General features: G+C 46.0%; 1 protein-coding gene and 1 long non-coding RNA gene across 6 annotated transcripts in view; one reads left to right on the top strand and one right to left on the bottom strand.

Moving 5' to 3' along the window:
* LOC133492482 (protein disulfide-isomerase TMX3-like) overlaps window positions 1-18769 on the top strand; it is a 46244-nt gene that overhangs the window by 2590 nt on the left and 24885 nt on the right. For all 4 annotated transcript variants that reach the window (XM_061804721.1, XM_061804720.1, XM_061804723.1 and 1 more), the window contains exons 6-15: window positions 1245-1325; window positions 1729-1828; window positions 1919-1996; window positions 2315-2381; window positions 7137-7235; window positions 8845-8902; window positions 9021-9074; window positions 11010-11066; window positions 14832-14961; window positions 17832-17900. In XM_061804721.1, the coding sequence (XP_061660705.1) occupies window positions 1245-1325; window positions 1729-1828; window positions 1919-1996; window positions 2315-2381; window positions 7137-7235; window positions 8845-8902; window positions 9021-9074; window positions 11010-11066; window positions 14832-14961; window positions 17832-17900 (793 nt within the window). The remainder of the gene's footprint in view (window positions 1-1244; window positions 1326-1728; window positions 1829-1918; window positions 1997-2314; window positions 2382-7136; window positions 7236-8844; window positions 8903-9020; window positions 9075-11009; window positions 11067-14831; window positions 14962-17831; window positions 17901-18769) is intronic.
* LOC133492483 (uncharacterized) lies at window positions 12538-14825 on the bottom strand. 2 transcript variants are annotated; one of them, XR_009792641.1, is made up of 3 exons: window positions 14359-14825; window positions 13309-13439; window positions 12538-13219 (listed from the first exon to the last, which is right to left on the bottom strand). It is a non-coding gene; the product is annotated as an uncharacterized LOC133492483 (long non-coding RNA). The 2 variants fall into 2 exon arrangements; XR_009792640.1 differs by having other exon boundaries at window positions 12538-13439.

Below are 18769 nucleotides of genomic sequence, written 5' to 3'. Positions count from 1 at the left end.
GCGACGCCGTTGTCGCTGTTGCTTCCCTGAGGGGTAATCAAGACAAATCTAGCTCACAGCGCGTTACCGAAATTCTATTTCCGCGACACCTCCAGTTGCTTTTAATCGTACGCGGCAATTTTCACAAGAAATTAGCTTCCCGGCCTCGATGCGGTAATGAGAAATTTCATGCGTAAAATGCATTTTTCTGATTTAAAGTCACCACGGTAGACGTTTCATCGAGCTCATTTTGGAATCTATAAAGCTTTGCAGCGAAGGCGATTGATGAAACTTTCATCAGAGGAGGCCCCCCCCCCCCCCGCCCCCTTCAGCTGACCACCTGTTTTAACCCCCCCCCCCCCCCCAGAGCGTTAAGCCTCGTGGGCTGATGCAACCCCTGCCACATTCCACGCCAGTGCGCTCTTGATGGACCAGGTGCCAGCGCTCCAGTTGGTGCATGTTAGAAAAGCCTGAATAATATCCATCCATCCATTTTCTTTGCCGCTTATCCTCACGAGGGTCGCGGAGGAGTGCTGGAGCCTATTCCCAGCTGTCAACGGGCAGGAGGCGGGTTACACCCTGAACTGGTCGCCAGCCGATCGCAGGGCACATAGTCGGACTCACAATCACACCTTGGAGTGTCCAATTAATGTTGCATGATTATAGGATGCAGGAGGAAACCGAAGTACCCGGAAAAAACCCACGCAGAATAATAATAATACAAGATTTGAAAAAGTTCAAAATACACAACAATAGGGAAAAAAACCTAAAAATAAAATGTGAATAAAAACGCAATGAGTTGAAATAGAAATATTTGCAAAGAATCAATTAAAAATGAAAGAAAACACATTAAACTGAGTTTTTCTTTTGGAGAGAAAATTTTGTAAAAGATGCATTTAAAAAAAAAAAAAAAATTCCAGAATTGTTGTTTGAAGCTTTCTCCAGTATTTCTTCTAAATATGTTTCAGTATTTTAGATAAAATATGTTCACTCACTCATTTTACAGCGGTATAAGGGATTAAAAAAAAAAGTGGCATGTTTTTGCTGAAATAAAAATTATGATTTAAGGATCAAAATAGTTCTCATTTGCAATACATTTTGGAGGCAGTGCAAGTGAATTCCAAAGTGGAAAAACTTGATCAACATCAAAGAGTTTTTGGCTCCAATCAGGTTCAGGTTAGGTTAAAAAAAAAATGAAACAAATGCATATTTCACCACAATATGTCATGTTTTCCTGAGCAAATTTTGGAATTGTATCTTCACAGGTTGAAGGGTGACCTGGCGTATAATTACAAGGGTCCAAGGACAAAAGACGACATCGTGGAATTTGCCAACAGGGTGTCGGGGTGAGTCCCGCTGGTGACGCCGTTACGCAATGCCGCATCTCCATGGGAACGCTTTGATAGTCTGCGTCAGTCATATTTGCAACACTTTGCAATGTTTTCCACTGATTCGTTTTTTTTTTTTTTTTTTTAAACTCAGCTGCAATTTGACTTGGGTTTAACTGTTTGCCAATTCACCGCTGGGTGGCGCCACAACCTCACAATGCCAATTCACCCACCGGCCACAACATTAGGTACACTTCGTGCCCTCAAATTACAAATATGTTCCGCAATAAAAAAGAGGCACTGATTATGATGCAATATTTTTGATCCTCGGATCTCTTTAGCTTGTGCGGGCGTACCTAATGTTGTGGGCACCTGACCCCCATGTTTTTAAATGACCTATACCTTGATCCGCTCTCTTCAGGCCGGCGGTTCGAGCCCTCCCCAGCAAACAAATGTTTGAGCACATGATGAAGCGACACGACGTCCTGTTTGTGTATGTCGGCGGCGAGTCGCCCCTGAAGGTAACCGCGCGTCACCTGAATGTCTCTTTTGGATGCGAAAATCCTGAAAATGCTTAATTTTATTTTATTTTTTTTGCGTTGTCTCGGCAGGAGAAATACAACGACGTCGCCACGGAGCTCATCGTCTTCACGTATTTCTTCTCGGCCTCGGAGGACGTCCTGCCAGAGGTAGCAAATGAGCAAAAGATGGTTTTAACTGGTGCTTTTCGTGTCCTTCACTCAAGTTGCGATCAATAATTTTAGATTTGTTTTGATGGTCGGCACGTAGACGCTCGAAAACATGGCTTTTAAGTGACATTTCATCAGCCGTGCGCTGTGGAAAAATACATCATCCCGCCCAGTGAAGCTTAAAATCTGTTAAATGTGCTCAGCATGGTTGTTTGTCACCCCCGCTGCCTAAATGAATACTTCAGGTTTGCGATCCTGTTTAACATTCTCCCCGCGTAAAGTCCCTTTTTAAAAGCGGCCATATTTGTGTTTTTTCAGTCTGTAACCTTGCCGGAGCTGCCTGCGGTGATCGTGTTCAAGGATGGCGCCTATTTCACCTACGACGGTGAGTGCTGCTCCCCGAGCGACGTCGTCGCGGGCTGTTCTGTCCCCCCCCACCCCCCGCCTCTCACGCGAACCACGCTCCTCTTTGATCTTTCTGCCACCGCGCGGCAAGCCCCGAGCCATGTCACAGCGCTCTTCTCCCCGGGCGTACCCGCGTAGCAAGCCGGCGTGGGCGCGGGCGACCGCGGAGCTTGTAGCGTACGCGCCGCCGAGTCGTAAATTACATGTGACGCGGGAGAGGACGGGAAGTAAGATTTCAAGGTTCCGGTGGCCAGTTTTTGAAGCGCCACCACCGCAACAGTGTCACTCCACCACATTCCTTTTAACGGTCACTTGTACGCTGCCAGGCGCGATTGTACAGTGTCAGTGCCAATGTCCATCTCTGCCTCTGTATGTTGGATTTTTTTGTTTTTTTTTTTTTTGCTCCACGATCAGGCTCACAACAACAGCCGACCGAGTCTTGTTACAACAACACGACTCAGCCTGCTAATAATACTGTTTTTGGCTTTGGTCCAGTTATGATCTGGAATTGAGGCCAGTTGCACTGCGATTGTGTGTGTGTGTGTGTGTGTGTGTGTGTGGTTTTTTTTTTTTTTTTTTTTTTGTGTCTAAGCTCCGGGAGGTCCTCCTCTCTGGATGTGAACTTTTTTTTTTTTTTTTTTTTAGATGAATAGTCATGTGCTTGTTAAAAATGTTTTTCCCTCACTCATCCAGGTCTTGATGAATCGCAAAGGCTGAATCGAGGCATCTTGCTCGCCGAATTCGTTTGTATTCTGTAAATGTTCACAAATGAATTGGGCAACTTTTAACTATTAATCCAGCGGTTCGCGCTGAATATTGGGTGATTGGTGCTGAAAATTGTAAGCGGGGGGAATTGTTAAGCTAGGGGGTGGGGGGCTGAAAAAGTAATCCGTGCTTTGAGCAAAAAGTCATTTCCAAAAAGTTTGAGGCCTACAGTTGTCCCAAGAAATCTAGTGGAGATATGATTTATACTAGAGATTTTTTTTTCCTCTCCAGTTTGTGTCGCCACATACGCCTTTTCTGTGTAATGGACTCGGTTTTAGATTTGTACCGCAGCCTGTTTAGGCAGCAGATACTCGTTGGAAAGCCGTCACGCTGCACTCTTCTACATACCGACTATAATTTTTCACATCATTGTTGAGCCAAAGGTTAAGTTGAACAAATTCCTCAGCTACCAACAACTCTCTTTCTTCCCTTTCACGGGCTGCGTCGTTGCCGCGCCGAGGCTGACAATTCCTAGAAAACGCAACCTCTATCTCCTCCTCTTCCCCCCGCTCGGATCCAAGGCACTGCGGTCGCTTTTTGACGGCGAAGAGACGAGCCACGACGTTTAAATCCAGCCTCTCGTTTTCACGCAAATAATTCATCGGCGCCGCGTTGTTTAGCTTTCACGGCTTTGGCGCACATCACAAGCGGCATCATTTTTTTTTTTTTTTTTTTTTTTTCCTCCCTCCCCCCCTTGAAGGCCGCTGTTCAAATAAGAGTACAACGTTCCGAGGCTTGTGCATATTTGATTTCCCGCAATCCTTCACGCTGCGCAGAAGCGATTGCTCGAGAGGTTTTGATCAGCTGCCGGACAACGAATCATCCGAAGGGCGTAACGAGCGAAGAGGTCGGCCTCGGCGCGACCGGGAGGAAGCCGCTTCGGCGTCGGGCCGTCCTACTTAACGCGCGGCTTAAAGTCTCTCCGCTAATCTCTCTCCCGTTTGACTGCGGCGCTCCTCCTATGGGAGCGTACAAAACGCAGCCAGCTGTGAGGCGGAATTATTTTGCATACATTTACGGCGGGCACTTAAGCGACGGACGGGCCGCCTAACGCGCCGTGACAGCGACGACAAGCCGCGGCGCCTCTGAAGATGATAAGACGGCGGATCCGGTCGGCACAGACGACGGAGATCGGCGTTGAAAGCGTTGCGATTGGTCAAAAGTATTTATAACGTATAAAAGCGTTCTTGTTTTGTCGTCCAGCTATAATGCAAAATACTAAAAAAAGAACCTTTCACCATCTGTTGTAGAAAATACACCCGCCGCTAAGAGGATTTTGTGCCACACACTAAAGTTTAGTCCAGAGTTGGAAATGTTTTCATTTGCAGAAACCAAACAGTCGATCTGACGTCCAATGAAATGCAACCATCCCCAAATTTTTGAGAAAATTAATCTATTTTTTTAACTTTATTTTTAAGTTATTTTTGATGTCATTAAACACTTTTTTTTATGGATTGATCTTTTTTTTTTTCCGCACAATTTTTCTTTTTCTTTAATTTTAAATTTTATGTGCATTAGTTTTTTTCAAAGTGACTAGTGACATACATTAGATAGAATAAATTGTTTAAATATGGCACAAAATTTTGATCTATTATGAAATCTAAATTGAAATATATTTTGAATCTGCGTTTTACTGTGGAATTTTCTTCGAGTAGTAAAATTAGGCTTCGTATTCGTACTGCAGTCAATAAATATCCGTTCTCAATAAACAGCTTAGCAGTCGGATCAGAGCTTTGAATATTTATCAAGGGTAACTTGACAGTTTGACTCGGTGTAGCCTCTGCCGAGTTCGGCTCTGTGGCAGTCGGTCTCCGGGGGTCTTGTGTCCCATTAACCCCCCCCCCCCCTTTGAATATGTCAAGGTTCCCCCGGTCCAGCTCCGTCTGCTCTTGGCACCGGATCATCGTGCGGGTATTTCTCCTTTTTTAATTCCATATCCCTCGCGAGTCAACTACGCCGGGGTCACATGGAGCGGTTTGAGAACTCCGTGGCCCCGGATGAAAGTGGTTTCAAGGTGAAGCAGATGCAGTGTCTGTGGGAAGGGAGGGGTGGATTGGGCGGAGCGCGGTTTAGCGGCGGCCTCCTGCTCGCCCTCGCCTCTGGGGGGAAGGAAGAGCTTCTGCCCATAAAAGCAGAACATCTGTGGAAAGAATGCGGCGGAGTTGACTCAGCAGCTTTCTCACATGAACTCGCCGTTTAATATCCACACCAATGATGTCCTCGCGCTGTCAAAACGGAAGGTTTTCAAGCATCGTGCGCACCGTTCGGCCCTTCAGGGTGGGTCTCCCTCCCCCTCGCTTAAAAAGCGTGTCCGAGTCATTGCCGAGGTTGTAATTACTCTCACGGCGGCCGTAAGGTCGTGATAACCTGTTATCGTGTCCTAATGAGGTCCCCGTCGCCTCTCGACGTGGATAATGAGCGTCCCGCGAGCGCTTTTTAGACGCTCTTATGCTATTTTTATCCGCGGGAGAGCGGTCGGCGCCACACGTGGCCGCCAGATGCCCGAGCGGCAACATGCGGTGCGGACGCACGCAACCCTTGATTTCAGTCCGCGTTCGTTGTGTTGCAACGCGCACGTGCGCCTCCCCTCGAAATGCGTTTCAAGCGGAAACACGAGCGACGGGCTCGGAAAAAAAAAAAAAAAAAAAGAAAACAGCAGAAGTGTCACGCCACGTTGATTTGCGAGAATATAAATCACATTCACCGCACGGACACGAGTAATTGGACACCGACAGGAAGTGAAGACAATGTGGAGTTGTTCCCTGTCGCCACCCCCACTTTTGTCGCCGTTGCAGCTTCCTCTATCCTGGGAAGACTTTCGACAAGATTTCAGCATGTCATTGGTTCCCAACGGTCCTTGTTGTTGGAAACAGCAATTTTGAATTATGTAAATCTGTTTATACAAAAGGCAGCTGCTGGTAAAGCATTGGCCTCACAGTTCTGAGGACCCGGGTTCGATCCCGGCCCCGCCTATGTGGAGTTTGCACCTTCTCCCCGTGCCCACGTGCAAACATGAATTGGACACTAAATTGCGGTTGTTTGTCTCTATGTGCCCTGCGATTGGCTGGCAACCAGTTCAGGGTGTACCCCGCCTCCTGGCCGTTGACAGCCGGGATAGGCTCTAGCACTCCCCCGCGACCCTCGTGAGGATAAGCGGCAAAGAAAATGGATGGATGTTTACACAACATCGGTGGAAATCACGTGCCAACAGTGGCGATCTTCTTAGAAAAGACTCGCTGGTCGCTTTTGTGGTCCTTGGGGTCACTTGGTTCTAGCAGAGGCGTGTCTCTGTAGTTTGGGTTTTGTCAGTGTGAAACCTGACAAAGCGAACTTCTCGTTTTTCCCCCAAATTTGAAATCCTTTTGTCCTCCGTAAGGACACCAAATATTTCAATATTGCCTCAAACAATAAGCGAAAACATTCTGCAAAGGAACAACATCTTATGTAAGCGATTTTTGCGGCTCGCATACAAATAGTTGGGTCTTTGGCGTGTCTGGCCACCCAGCAAGTCTGGGCAGGGGGGGAAAAAAAACCAACCAAGTAAACCTTTTCGTCTACTGAGTTCTGCAAATGTCTGAGTGAGCTGTTGTGAATTTTGCAGAATTGCGGTGCCCAACTTTGCTGAATATGGTTTATCCACCGACTTGCAGACTTCTCTCTCTGTGAAAGTACAATCTAAGCTTTTATTGTCATTTTATGTGTACTTGCGTATGGTTTCCAGTTTGGACTTTTTTTTTTTTTTTAACAAATAGCTTTGCCGCTAGTTGTCATTGTAACATAAGCCAGACCTTGACAAAAGGGTTCGTCTTTAGATGTGTCTCGCTTGAACCTGCAGATCCCTTCGCAGCGTGTACCCATACCCTGGCGTAAACTCCATCACCATTCTGGCCTAAAAGCCACTTACATCAGAATTGAGCTGACCCAGCATCGCGTGACTCGACAAGGTTGTGTTTGTGCCTCCGTGTTGCAGAGTACGTGGACGGCAGCCTGACCACTTGGGTGAACAGGGAGCGTTTTCAAGGGTACCTGCAGATCGATGGCTTCACGCTGTACGAGCTCGGAGAAACAGGTACTCTACTTGAACCCTTTTTTTTTTCTCCCCTCTCTAACTTGAAATTATTTCCAATCATCACAGCCTCGGCGGTATCTAGCAGTTGGGTCGTTTAAGGACATTCGCTCTTCCCAATCTGTAGCATGTTGCTCTACTTTGCAGACGTTCCCTCCCACAGGAAGTCTCCAGCTTAGTGCAAGCAGCGGTTTAAAGCGAGGCTGCGCGCCGTCTAATATTAGATCCCGCAGCATTTCAGCCCTTAATGTGCACCTTCCTGTGACGGGCCTTTTGATTTAGCCGCTTGTCTCTTTCCCCTCCACCTAACAAGCTCTCCCGCCACGCCGAAATGCTTTTTAATTAGACCGTTGCCGATTAAAGACGGAGGCTTTGAAATTGTCTGTCAGACGTCGGAGGAGTGTGACACTCCCCTCGAAAGTGTGCCTGGTGTTGCGTTGAAAGTGTCGGGAGTGCAAGCGTGTCGCCCACGGAATAACATTTTCCGCCAGGCGTGCCCCTCGTCAGACATGCGACGGAACTCGCGCTGACACCAAGCGCGGCGCCGTTCACGTTGAAGTGGCCGCGGACTCGCCGCCTGGCAGGCAATCAGTCCGTGGCCTTTTGAATTCGTTCGAGGCGAGGACTGTGACACAGGCTGGGATTTGTTTGCCCGCTGCCAACCTCTTGGGAATAATTATTTGAAAAAATAGTTGCGTCTCATATTCTGTGTAACTTTAGCATCAGGATTGAAAGAACACCAGGTTCATCTTCTTCTTCTTCTTCTTCTTTAGACGGGAACAAAAGCCAAAAATCATCTATTAGCAATATTGCATTGTATGCGCCTCCATTCGTCCCCACACTATATTCTGATTAATATTGTGTTTTGTGGAATAAGAATTAAACACATTCATCATTTTTTATCGATCTCAGGGGGCCGCCTTTTTGTGCAGTAGCCCCCTCTGCTGTTGACCGACAGTAATGTCACAACCCGACTTGCTAAAATTCGATCATAACGTACATAAGGACGCTGCTAAATGGCTTTGGTAAAATGCGGTTTATACTAAACTATTGCTTTCTTTACATTGTTTTGTTTGTATTTTTTTTCCAATTGCATTCGAGTAGAACAAACACGCAGCACTTACGGACAAATACGGCTGTGTATTTTCATCAGGATTTGCAGAGCAAACAGCTGTTGTCACACTTGGATTTTTTATTTTTTTTTCCCCAACTACCGCACAATTTATGCGACGTGTTTGGGTAAAAAGCCTTTGCGAAAACAGCCCGTTTTGCTCCGCCGCTGAAAGGCCTCATTTACCAATCAAGCAAACTTGGCAGCGCTAAACGTCACCATCAGGGGGCACTCCCGTCACAAGAGGCAGATGGAGGGGGGGGGGGGGGCGCAGCCCGCAAACAACCTGTTTTCTCAAGATTTATCCTGGCTGCGTCGAGGTTTTGCAGAGATATTGTAATCAATCTATGCACCTTTGCCCAAATCCAGCTAAATGTTTGCAAATAAGAATGAGGCTCACTCGAGCATCTTATCTCCCTCGCCGTTTCCCTCTCACCTGCTCCCTGTGATTGCCGTCCGTAATCTAGCAGCCCACCCCCCGCCCTTGTCTGTCCCCTTTAGGCAAACTGGTGGCGATTGCAGTCATCGACGAGAAGGACCCTACAGAGGAGAGCGGCAGGTACCCCAAGCGCTTTGAAGTGCACGGCTGTCCAATCAAGATAAGACCGCCGGCCGCGCTTTGTTTGCCGCCAATTTCGGGGGCGGCTTTGCTCACTCTTTGGTTTGTGTTCATCCAGATTAAAAGCCTTGATTCAGACGGTTGCCAAGGATTACAGAGAGCACTTTAACAGGTATGACATCCAATTTGTTGCTTGAGTCAAAGGACGGCGTGGCCATTTTTCATTGTGCTTCGTTCAACGAGGTAATGATGCAGCGTGGCAGCTCCCAAATATTGCTGCTCTTTTTGCCGTCACTCCAAAGCTTTTCCGAGGAGACGTATTATAAATTTCCCCCCTTGCAGTTTAATAACATGTCTGTGACATTCATCTCCCCCAACGCTTTGAGGCACTTTAGACTTTCCTGGCTCAAGTAAGCCTGTTTTGAGGGGGCGGTCCTTTCTCAGACAAATGAGCCACCCCCTCAAGCCCCCCTTCCGGTGTGACGGTCTGAGCGCTCCCCCGTGCTGAAAAGTCTCCTTGTGATGAATGCGTTACTAACAGGGGAACTCTGGGTACGTAGCAGACGCTGACGAGGAAATCCCCCGGTCTCCTAGTTCCCCTTCTTCTACATAGAGGGAGCTAACATATGTTATAACCTAAACCTAAAACAAAAGTTGATTTAAAAAAAAAAAAAAATGATATACACATATATGTAGACGTCCATAGCGAACATGAACACTCGGCGACAGGTTGTCGAATGGGACACGTTGAAGCACGGGTGGGGATGTTTCAGACTGGCTGGAATTTTACAAAATATACGTGCATGCGCATTAATCACAAGGAGACTTTTCTGCACCGGGAGCGTTCAGACCACGATAAGACGGGGGGCCGGGGGAGCTGCTGGTTGAGTCTTAAAGATGTACAGAATCATGGTGTCGACTGTATTATCACTTGAGGAGGTGGCACTCGGTGTCCAAGGCCGCAAATTGCAATTAATGTAGTATTTCCGTGTACTCTGGTAGTCGCTGTCCCACCAAGTTATAACCAGAGAAACAACGGCGGTTTGCCTCCACTGTTACATCACAGCGGTGCTCGCTCACGGGGACTTGGCTGGTTAATTTCACACTTGGGGCACTCCAGAAATCCGACTCTTTGGATACATGCATTTTTTTTTTTTCTCCTTAATGCAACCTTTTGAAGCAAACACGTTAGCAGGTCAAAGTGATGACGCTAGGCTGCCAGTCGTCGTGTATGTTTTGGGATGAAGACGTAGCAAAACCTCAGCCCTTTCTGAGTTATTGCTTCTGGGCTCTTACATTAAATATTGCTGCTCCCGATTGCATATACGTCCTCCCCCTTAAAGGGGCGTGAGATTCAATTTTAAAAGCTTTCACCTCGAGAAGCACGAAGCCCATCCGATAATAAACACGCCTTCAGCGGGTACCCAAGTTTATGGATTCATTTCCTCCGGGGAGGAAAAGTTGAAGCAAGCGGCCAGAAATCCTCGTCCTCCAGCAGAGATCCAGGAAATGTTGGGCTCCGTTTGCTAAACCTGGACCTTAAAAAAAAAAAAAAAAAAAAAAGTAATTACATCTTGTATCTGCATACATCCCTGGGCCTCTTAAGACATTCGGATTGAGACTTTTTATTAGCTTTGTTCCCATGCCGCCCCCCACTTGTCAGCGAAATTATCAATAAGCCAGAGTGATGTTTTCTATTGTGTTCGCCGGATTGATGACACGCTCGCGTCTCCTCATAATCTCCCGATTGACATGCGCTCCGCCACCATTGTGTGATGGCTGGAGGGTAAAATGAATAGGAAGAGCACATCTAATCAGTCATTCCCCCAGACTCCTGCTGCCGCCGCCTTACCTGGACTTACCCACAATGCACTGCGCTGGCACAATGAGATCCAAATTGAATTCCTCACGCCGCCGTCGTCGTGACGCTTTATTCCCGTAAACAGGCTGTGGCTTTTTCCCAGCCGGATCTTGCGACTGGAGGAGAACTTTGTTTGCATTCCGCCCGGACAGGAAGTTTACTTTTGTGTGTGTGTGTGTGTGTGTCTTGTGTTTTGTGTACATAAGCATAAGCCGCACTTAATTAATGTGGCCTCTGTGTCCACAGAGACTTCCAGTTTGGCCACATGGACGGGAACGACTACATCAACAGCCTCATCATGGGGTGAGCGGCCAAAGTCTCCCTTCTTCTCCGCTCCTGCCCCCCCCCCCCATCCTCCTCACTCCCTCACCTCCTGCGCTACTAGCTTACGTGCGGCGAATCATGCTGCGTGCAACGCTGACAGGAAAACGTACGACGGGTGTTACGTGTGAGGATTAGCGGCGTATATAGTGACGCGTATAGCATCGTGCGCGTGCCGGTTGCCTTGTCATGCGCACAAAAAAGACCCACTTTTAATTAAACGGCTGGCGTGGGCGTACGCCAGAGCGCCCGATCAAATAACACATCTTAATATAATCGCTAGTATACGAGCAGGGCATCTGTTTTACGCTTCCTGGAAAACATCTGACGCAGTTTAATGAAGAGTCGCGCTGGATATCGGCCAGCGTTTAGCCTCCCCGCGTTGGGTTTTCCAGGGTTTTCCGGGTGTTTGGATTGCGGCAGCACAGGAATAATTGCCCTCCTTTGAGGGATGAAATCCGGGCCCTGTCGATGTCCACTAATCCCGTCCCTCAGGAGACCCGTCGAAATAAATCTGATGGCTTTTTATCCCGCTTTCTGTCATCACGGCGATTACTGAGTCCTGGCAGCAGCCTGTCTGGCATCGGGCTTGCCGCTGCCTTCGCCCTGCGGCGCACACGCAAGCGCACGCGGCATCGAGGACGTTGCTTGGGCTTACATTCATTTCCTGCGCTAACCCGAACGTAAACCACTCCTTGCTTAACCCCCCCCCCCCCCTCACCCTGACCTCTTGCTTCTTATCCCTCAAAACCTCGGAAGTCCACGTCATGCGCGTGGGGCAGCCTCTTACCCACAATGCACTACCGACTGACACAGCCCCCCCCAAAACATCTCCGCTGAAAGCGCGACCGCTGTGCGGACAAAATGAGCATCGGCTGTGTTTTTGAATTATTAAGTTGCTTTTCAAGTCATTAAGCTGACCGTCTCCTGGCGCCAGTGCCATAATTAGCATTTATATGAGATTGGAATTGATCTTAATATACACGAACGCAACATTAGGTGCCCCTGCACAGTAATGAGAAGTAATAGAAGGCCATATTACATTTTTTTTTTTTTTTTGCTTTTATGAAAATGCTAATTTCCTTGTAAATTGGTAACCCGCAAGTTTGGCTAAATCTGTGCTTTCCAACAAGCGAGAGATTATCTATACAAAAGAAAATTAAACCCAAAATGATTTATTCACTAAAATAATGTATTTTGCTCATCTATTTAATTAAAAGCTCATCCATAAGATGGCAGAAGGTACAATTTACCTGTTTTCATTCATACTCCAGAATTGTCTTTGCGTTCAAGTGAACAAGCACAAATTTCTCATTGATTACCTACATTTTTTATTTTAATGCAGCATATGAAAGTTTATGCAATTCAAGACATGATCAACATAATTTGAGTTTCTATATTTTGTGTCATTTTTTTTTTTCTGGTGCACAATAAAATTATGAAAATGATTAGAAAACATTGATCTTAGAAATGTCACCTGAAAGTTGGACACAGGCTGATGTTGGGTCTTATCCCCATAAAATTTCCTTTTTCATTCCAGCAGTTTAGGCCGTAAGACTGTCCATTGGTCACCCCTGCGGGTGAGGTGGCGAGGCTAATCCATATTTATTTTAAATGTCCGCCATCTGGAACGGGCAGCGCATCAGGTGGGGATCCGCATTTGGTCCGTGCGCGAGCGCGTGACCGCGAAGCTCAGCTGGTCGGCGCGGCGGAGGGCCTCGGTGACTTCAGCGGGTCGCGGGCGGTGACGGATGCACGCGGACGCCCGTGCACTTTAGTCGGACCAGTTAGAGTTACAACGGGAGGACGCGAGATGGCGTCGGGATGACGGAGTGCCAGCGCGGCTCGGTTAGCTAGGGCGCGCAATCCAAGCGGAGGCGGCGGAAGAGGGACGGCTTGTTTGCATGACCTTGTTATCTGACTGATCCGTGTAATTCCTCTGCTGATTCGTTGGAAACAGGCGGCGGTTTCCGGGCGCAACGGGTGTCCGTACGCTATGTGCACTGTCTGCATCTTAAGCCTCTATTTCCACTCGGCAGCACAGGTCATTCCAGGTCACCTCCGTCGGAAGAGCAAATCCTGATGTCTCTTGTGGCGATAGCTGCGTCGCATCGTAGGGCTTCTTTGACGCCGTGCTTGTCATGCGAGAGGAGCAAAGATGACAAATGGAAGCGTCGCACCGCAGACGGCAAGCAGTGTCAGAAACGTGGAGAAATTATCTCACAAGTGCGCCTGCCTCTCGATAAAGTCTCCGACGGAGAGCCGACCAATAGGAAGGTGGCATGGAATGAAGCCAATTTCGTCGCGTCCGCACAGTCACCGTCGTCATCATCATTATCTGCAGCAGGAAAGGAGCTGGAGAAAAAAAAGAGAATCATATGAACGTTCACTTTTTATGTATGTATGGATGTAGCCATCCATCCATCAATCCAGTGTCTATGTCAGGGGTGCTCAATGCGTCGATCGCAAGGCAGTCTCGCTCAATGTTCCCTCTAAACTCCACGCGTTGTGGCATTTTGCAAAGTGATTCAATGGGTGAGGGATGACTGGCTGTTACAGCCAATGGCACAATTCACATTCGTACTGTAAAACATGAAAAGAAGAAGCCACTGGTTTCTTTTAGGCAGCACACGGAACTTTCTCTAACAACGACCGCTGCCCCGCCATACTCTCTTTTTCCTAGTTTACCGTATACGCCCCCCGTTCTTAAAGACGTACAATTACTCATACTTACGCAGCCCATCAATGTGTTTTATAATGACAGTCCACCACCGCTGCCTTAGTTAGCAACACAGTCTGGGCGACGAAGAGCAAAGACGAGCTAGACATGCTGCTCATGTTTACTTTCGATATTAATGGGGAAAGTTAAAAAAAGAAATGCTGCTGTTTTAAGATGCAGTGACTGTCGGAGTATGTGAATAATCAAAGAAAAAGTGGTTGAAGTGGATGAGGTGGTGTGTCATTTTAAAATTGCACCTTGGCACAGCCTGATCCAGGATGAAAGCGCAGACAAAAAGCTAATTCTCTAATTTAAATATAGGAGGCAACATAACATTAACCTTAAAACGGTTCGGGAGCCTCTTCATCATCCCCACGAGAGGCTGGCTGCTTGAAAAGTAGATCTTGGGGTAAAAAAGTCTGGCCTTTTTTTGCGCCATAGACTACTGCACTACTTAGTTGGGGTGGGTAAAAACACCCCAATTTATAACACAACTTGTCGATGTAGTGTAGGCCGACAGCTAGCAAAGAGGACTTCATGTCAGATTTGTTTTACCTTTAGTGCTGATGGCCGGTATCGGCAGCCTTCTTTACCTTGAAACAAGGTCGGTATCAGCCCAATTGCGAGATCTGTTGTCATTTGGTGGATCTGTTGTTTTCGTAGACGCACGTGTCTTCCCCTTGCCTGCCTGCTGTAATTGAAAAGGCTTTTTGTGCTGATATAAACCCTCCACCTTTTTTTTGCATATAAACTGTTTGCAGAAAACATTGATGAAATTCCAAGCCTGGGTCCCATCTGCTTTTTAACTTTCTTCTTCCTCGCACACAAGAATTCCTCATTTTGAACGCATTCCCACGGGAAAAGTACAAAGGCTTTGTCAATCACGCCCTTGTCCTCTTCCACGCGTGCAATTTGTTACCACAGAAGCCACAATTTGTTCCCGCTTTGATGCCGTCGGTTCGCGGTGCTGAGAGGATTGAGTTGAAAAATAAAAAGCAATGTGGCTATGTTTCCTGTTTTGTTTTCAGCGAGGTGACGGTGCCCTCCATTATCATCCTCAACACGGCCAATGAGCAATACTTCCTGCCGAGCCAGCCGACCGAGTCCGTGGAGCAGCTGGTCCAGTTCATCAGCGGCGTTCTGAACGGTTCTGTGCCGGTACGAAATTACCGTCCTCACACTTGACCGCTGCGTGCATTCAGTTCACCTGCCGCGAAATACCGTAATTTCCGGCCTACAAGCCGCGACTTTTTCTACACGTTTTCAACCCTGCGCTTTATGCGGTTAATTTGTGCATTTTTTTCCAACTGCCGCAAGGGGGCGCTCGAGCGGAATAGGTAAGAGTGAGACCGGAATATAAGTGCCGAGGAAGTAACTTTTATCGGCCATGTTAGTGCTGCGCAACGTTCCCACTAATTTCCAGTTTCACCACTTTTTCTTCATTCTTATTATTCACATACTCTGATATTCAAATTTAAAGGAACAGCATTATTTTATTTTATTTTTTTTACTTTTGCCATTATTATCTAGAGTAAACATAAGCAGCATGTCTCACTCGTCTTTGGCTTTACTCTACGTCTAACAAAAGCAGTGATTTTCCAACCTTTATAGAGCCAAGGCACATATTTTACAATTGAAAAATCCCACGATACACAAACAAAAGTAAATGTCACCAAAAATGGATCGAATAATTACTGTATGGATTTCCTGCCATCAAATAGATTATTTTTTTTGTTCTGTCTGTCATCGTGCCTCACTGGCATAAATAGATGAATAAAGATACATTATTTATTGGAATAGATGCTTTTTTTATTTTATTTTTTTAGCAATTACATAAAGTTTGATAACGTCTCATGGCATAGTTTGGGAATCACTGAAGTAAAGCACAATTGCAATTATGAGTGTACCCCTTTAAGAGCGGGGAGGTGGGCGGAGTCAGATGAACAAGGAAGTAGAGTGGCATGGAGTTTCCGAGCAGCAGCTTGTAAGAGACTGCGTGCTGCTGCTGCTGCTGTGTCTCAATAATTTTTACCGGTAAGTTTTGTTTTGTTTAGGTTTTTTTTTAACTGGCCCTGTCAGCGCCACATTAGCGATACCGCTAGCGCCATGCTAGTGTTAGCGTTAGTGGGATGCTAGCGCTAGCGCCGTGCTAGCACCGCGCTATCGTTAAACTCTTTCTGTGTACCGTCTATGTTTGTAAATATCTCATCTTTCAATGTGGGCATTTGCGGCTTTTACACAGCTCTGGCGTATGTATGTATCAAATGGTATTTCCTTTAAAAATGTAAGGGGTTGAGGCTTATAAACAGGTGCGCTCTGTAGGCCGGGAATTACGGTAATTAGGGGCCCACCAAGCACCTGGAAAGTTATAAAAAAAATTGAAAATAAACCAATGCAAATTTCACCGATTGCCAAGAAAATGGCGATTGATCGTGTCTATCAGCCATGTAATCATGAGAGAGCCATTTCAGGTGAATTCCTTAGCTTGTTTTGATTTTTTTTACATTACATTTACATTACATTTAGTCAGTACTTGTGGAGTTTTTTTTTTTTTTTTATTAATTCAATAGAATTTGCCTAAATGAGCCCCAATTGGAAGCAGGTATCCGAGGCAGATGATCGATGCAAAAATATATATATTTTTTTGCCTACACCAAACTGACACTAGAGAATGGTGTCAAAGTCTGATCCTTTTAAGGATTTGCCATCGAAAAAAAAAAAAAAAAAACAAAACCCAAACGTGAATTTCCTTTGTAATTGCACCAGTAGTCAAACGTGTTGCCTCGCAATTCTAATAACGTTCACCCAATGAGGTGTTTTGTCGCAATCTCATTTTGCGTGTTTAGATTCCATGTCGCCATCCCTCCTGAACAGATTATCTCCAAATAATTCTTTTGGTCCAAGTCAAACAGTGAGATTAGTACAGGAATCTGAATTGTAATCCGCGCAGCGCTCAGGAGATGCTGCGCGTCCCTCAACCGTGCGCCAAACCATAGAAGCTAAACAAGCACAAAGGCCCGATCCTTTTTTTAAAAAATAAAAATAAAAAAACTCCTGGAAAGCTTCTTGCTATGTTTTGACTTGCATATTAAAAAATATAAATAAATAAAATAGAAAATGACATCCTGGCTCTTAAACAGTAGAATATGGTAAAATGTCCAATCATTGGACACTTTATAAGGTACACCTGATCGTCTACTGTTATTTCAGATGTTTATTATTGTGATAGTGGTTTGCGGTCAAGGAAATTTTTATGAAATGATTGTTTTGTTAATTATAAATCCATTATAAATATTTTAAAATGAGCGAGACATTTATTTATGTGCACATTTTATAGACCACCGCCCACAATCCACAAATGTAGAAATGACCTTGCCCAAATTTTAAGAATCAAATTTGGCTTTTGAGCACAATTGTTTCTTTTGTAAAGGTAGAATTTCCTTTATCTAATGTTGTGGCCGTCGTGCAGGACCTGAAATAAATCCCCCCACCCCGCTCAGTCATCCGTAAAAAAGATGAAAGGCGTCAGTGTGCGGGCGGGCCGACGGCGCAGTTAGCTGCGTCTGAAGCACCAGAGGACGCAGCTGACAGGCGGCGCCGCCTCATTTGCGTTTTTTTTTTTTCTTCGTGACAGTTATGAATTAAAAATAAATAACTGCCGGTGTCTTGCTTGCTAGGTAGGATTTGATGCGCCAACGTGAACAGCAATTTGGAGATCAAATCTTGACTTCCCAGATCACCAAAGTTGTCGGACCGCGCTGCCCATCCATCCGCTCACGCCGGCCACTGGGATGCGTACTCGATGATTGAGTCCAAGCGCACCTTTTAAAGGCTTTTGTCGCGTGCTTTAACGTTAATTGTGTTCCGCGAGGTGCCCTTTCCAAACACGGCGATAATTGCCGATTGCCAGCGTTCTCCTTGAGTAATTGCGACAAATGGCCGACGTCAAACAGCGCGAGTGTGAAATTAGCATATAAACAATTTCCTCCGCCACAACGTTCAAGTGTCGCGTCTTCGCTTCCCCGCAGGCACACGGAGGTGACGGCTTCATCCAGAGGATCAAGCGGGTGGTGTTTGACGCTAGATCCACCGTTATGGTAAGCTCCTATTAGACATTCTCGTCAAATGAAAGTAGATTAAGGAGCGCGGAGTCATTTTCTGTGCACACCGGCGCAAAAGTTTAGCTGCTTAGCTAGTTGACGACTCACCCAAACAAGTATTACACGGCCATGGTTGAAAAGTTAGCACTTGCTTATTACAACAGAATAAGGCCGACTCGCTTATTAGCCCCACGGAACCTTGAAAGAAATATTAGATTAATGCTCTGAGGTTTGCAAACTGTCTGATTTATGACTGCCGTCATTCTTTTCTATCTTGTCTCGTCAAAGATTAAGTCCCGCTCATTTATTAGCCACAGGGAGCCTTTAAAGAAATGTTAGCTCAATGCTCGCGTCTTTCCACTGCATCCTGTTTAGGCAGCAAAATAACATGATTCAAGACTCTCCTAATTTCTACTTGTCACAGCTATTAATAATAATAATATAAAAATTATAAAGCTTTTTCACTTATTAAGCCACAGGGAATGTTCAAAGACTTATTGAAAACTTGCTCTGACCCTTCTTGTGCGACCCGTTTTGGCAGCGGACAAGCTGATTTCGGACGCCCTTGTTATGTACAACATTTTGTTTCAGCTGCAGTCCTCTGTAAATGTTTTTTTTTCCCCCGTTCTCTCGCCGAGGTACACTCAGTTATTAGTCACAGTGAAGTATTAAACAATGTCATGTTTCTTCTGGAGACCTTTAGGCATTAAAATAGCTGATTTAAGCCTTGTATTTTTTTAGTAGACAGTGTTTACATTTCAATATGCATCACTGCAGTTTAACAATCAAAGCCTATATTTCTGCTCCCCACTTCTTTTTAGCCTCAAGTATCACTTCCACGTCTGTTTTTAATAAACCCCGTTTTA

Source organism: Syngnathoides biaculeatus, chromosome 19 (assembly GCF_019802595.1).
Source record: "Syngnathoides biaculeatus isolate LvHL_M chromosome 19, ASM1980259v1, whole genome shotgun sequence".
Classification (NCBI taxonomy): Eukaryota; Metazoa; Chordata; class Actinopteri; order Syngnathiformes; family Syngnathidae; genus Syngnathoides; species Syngnathoides biaculeatus.
Note: the sequence above shows the minus strand (reverse complement) of the source record. Positions and strands in the feature narration are given on the sequence as shown.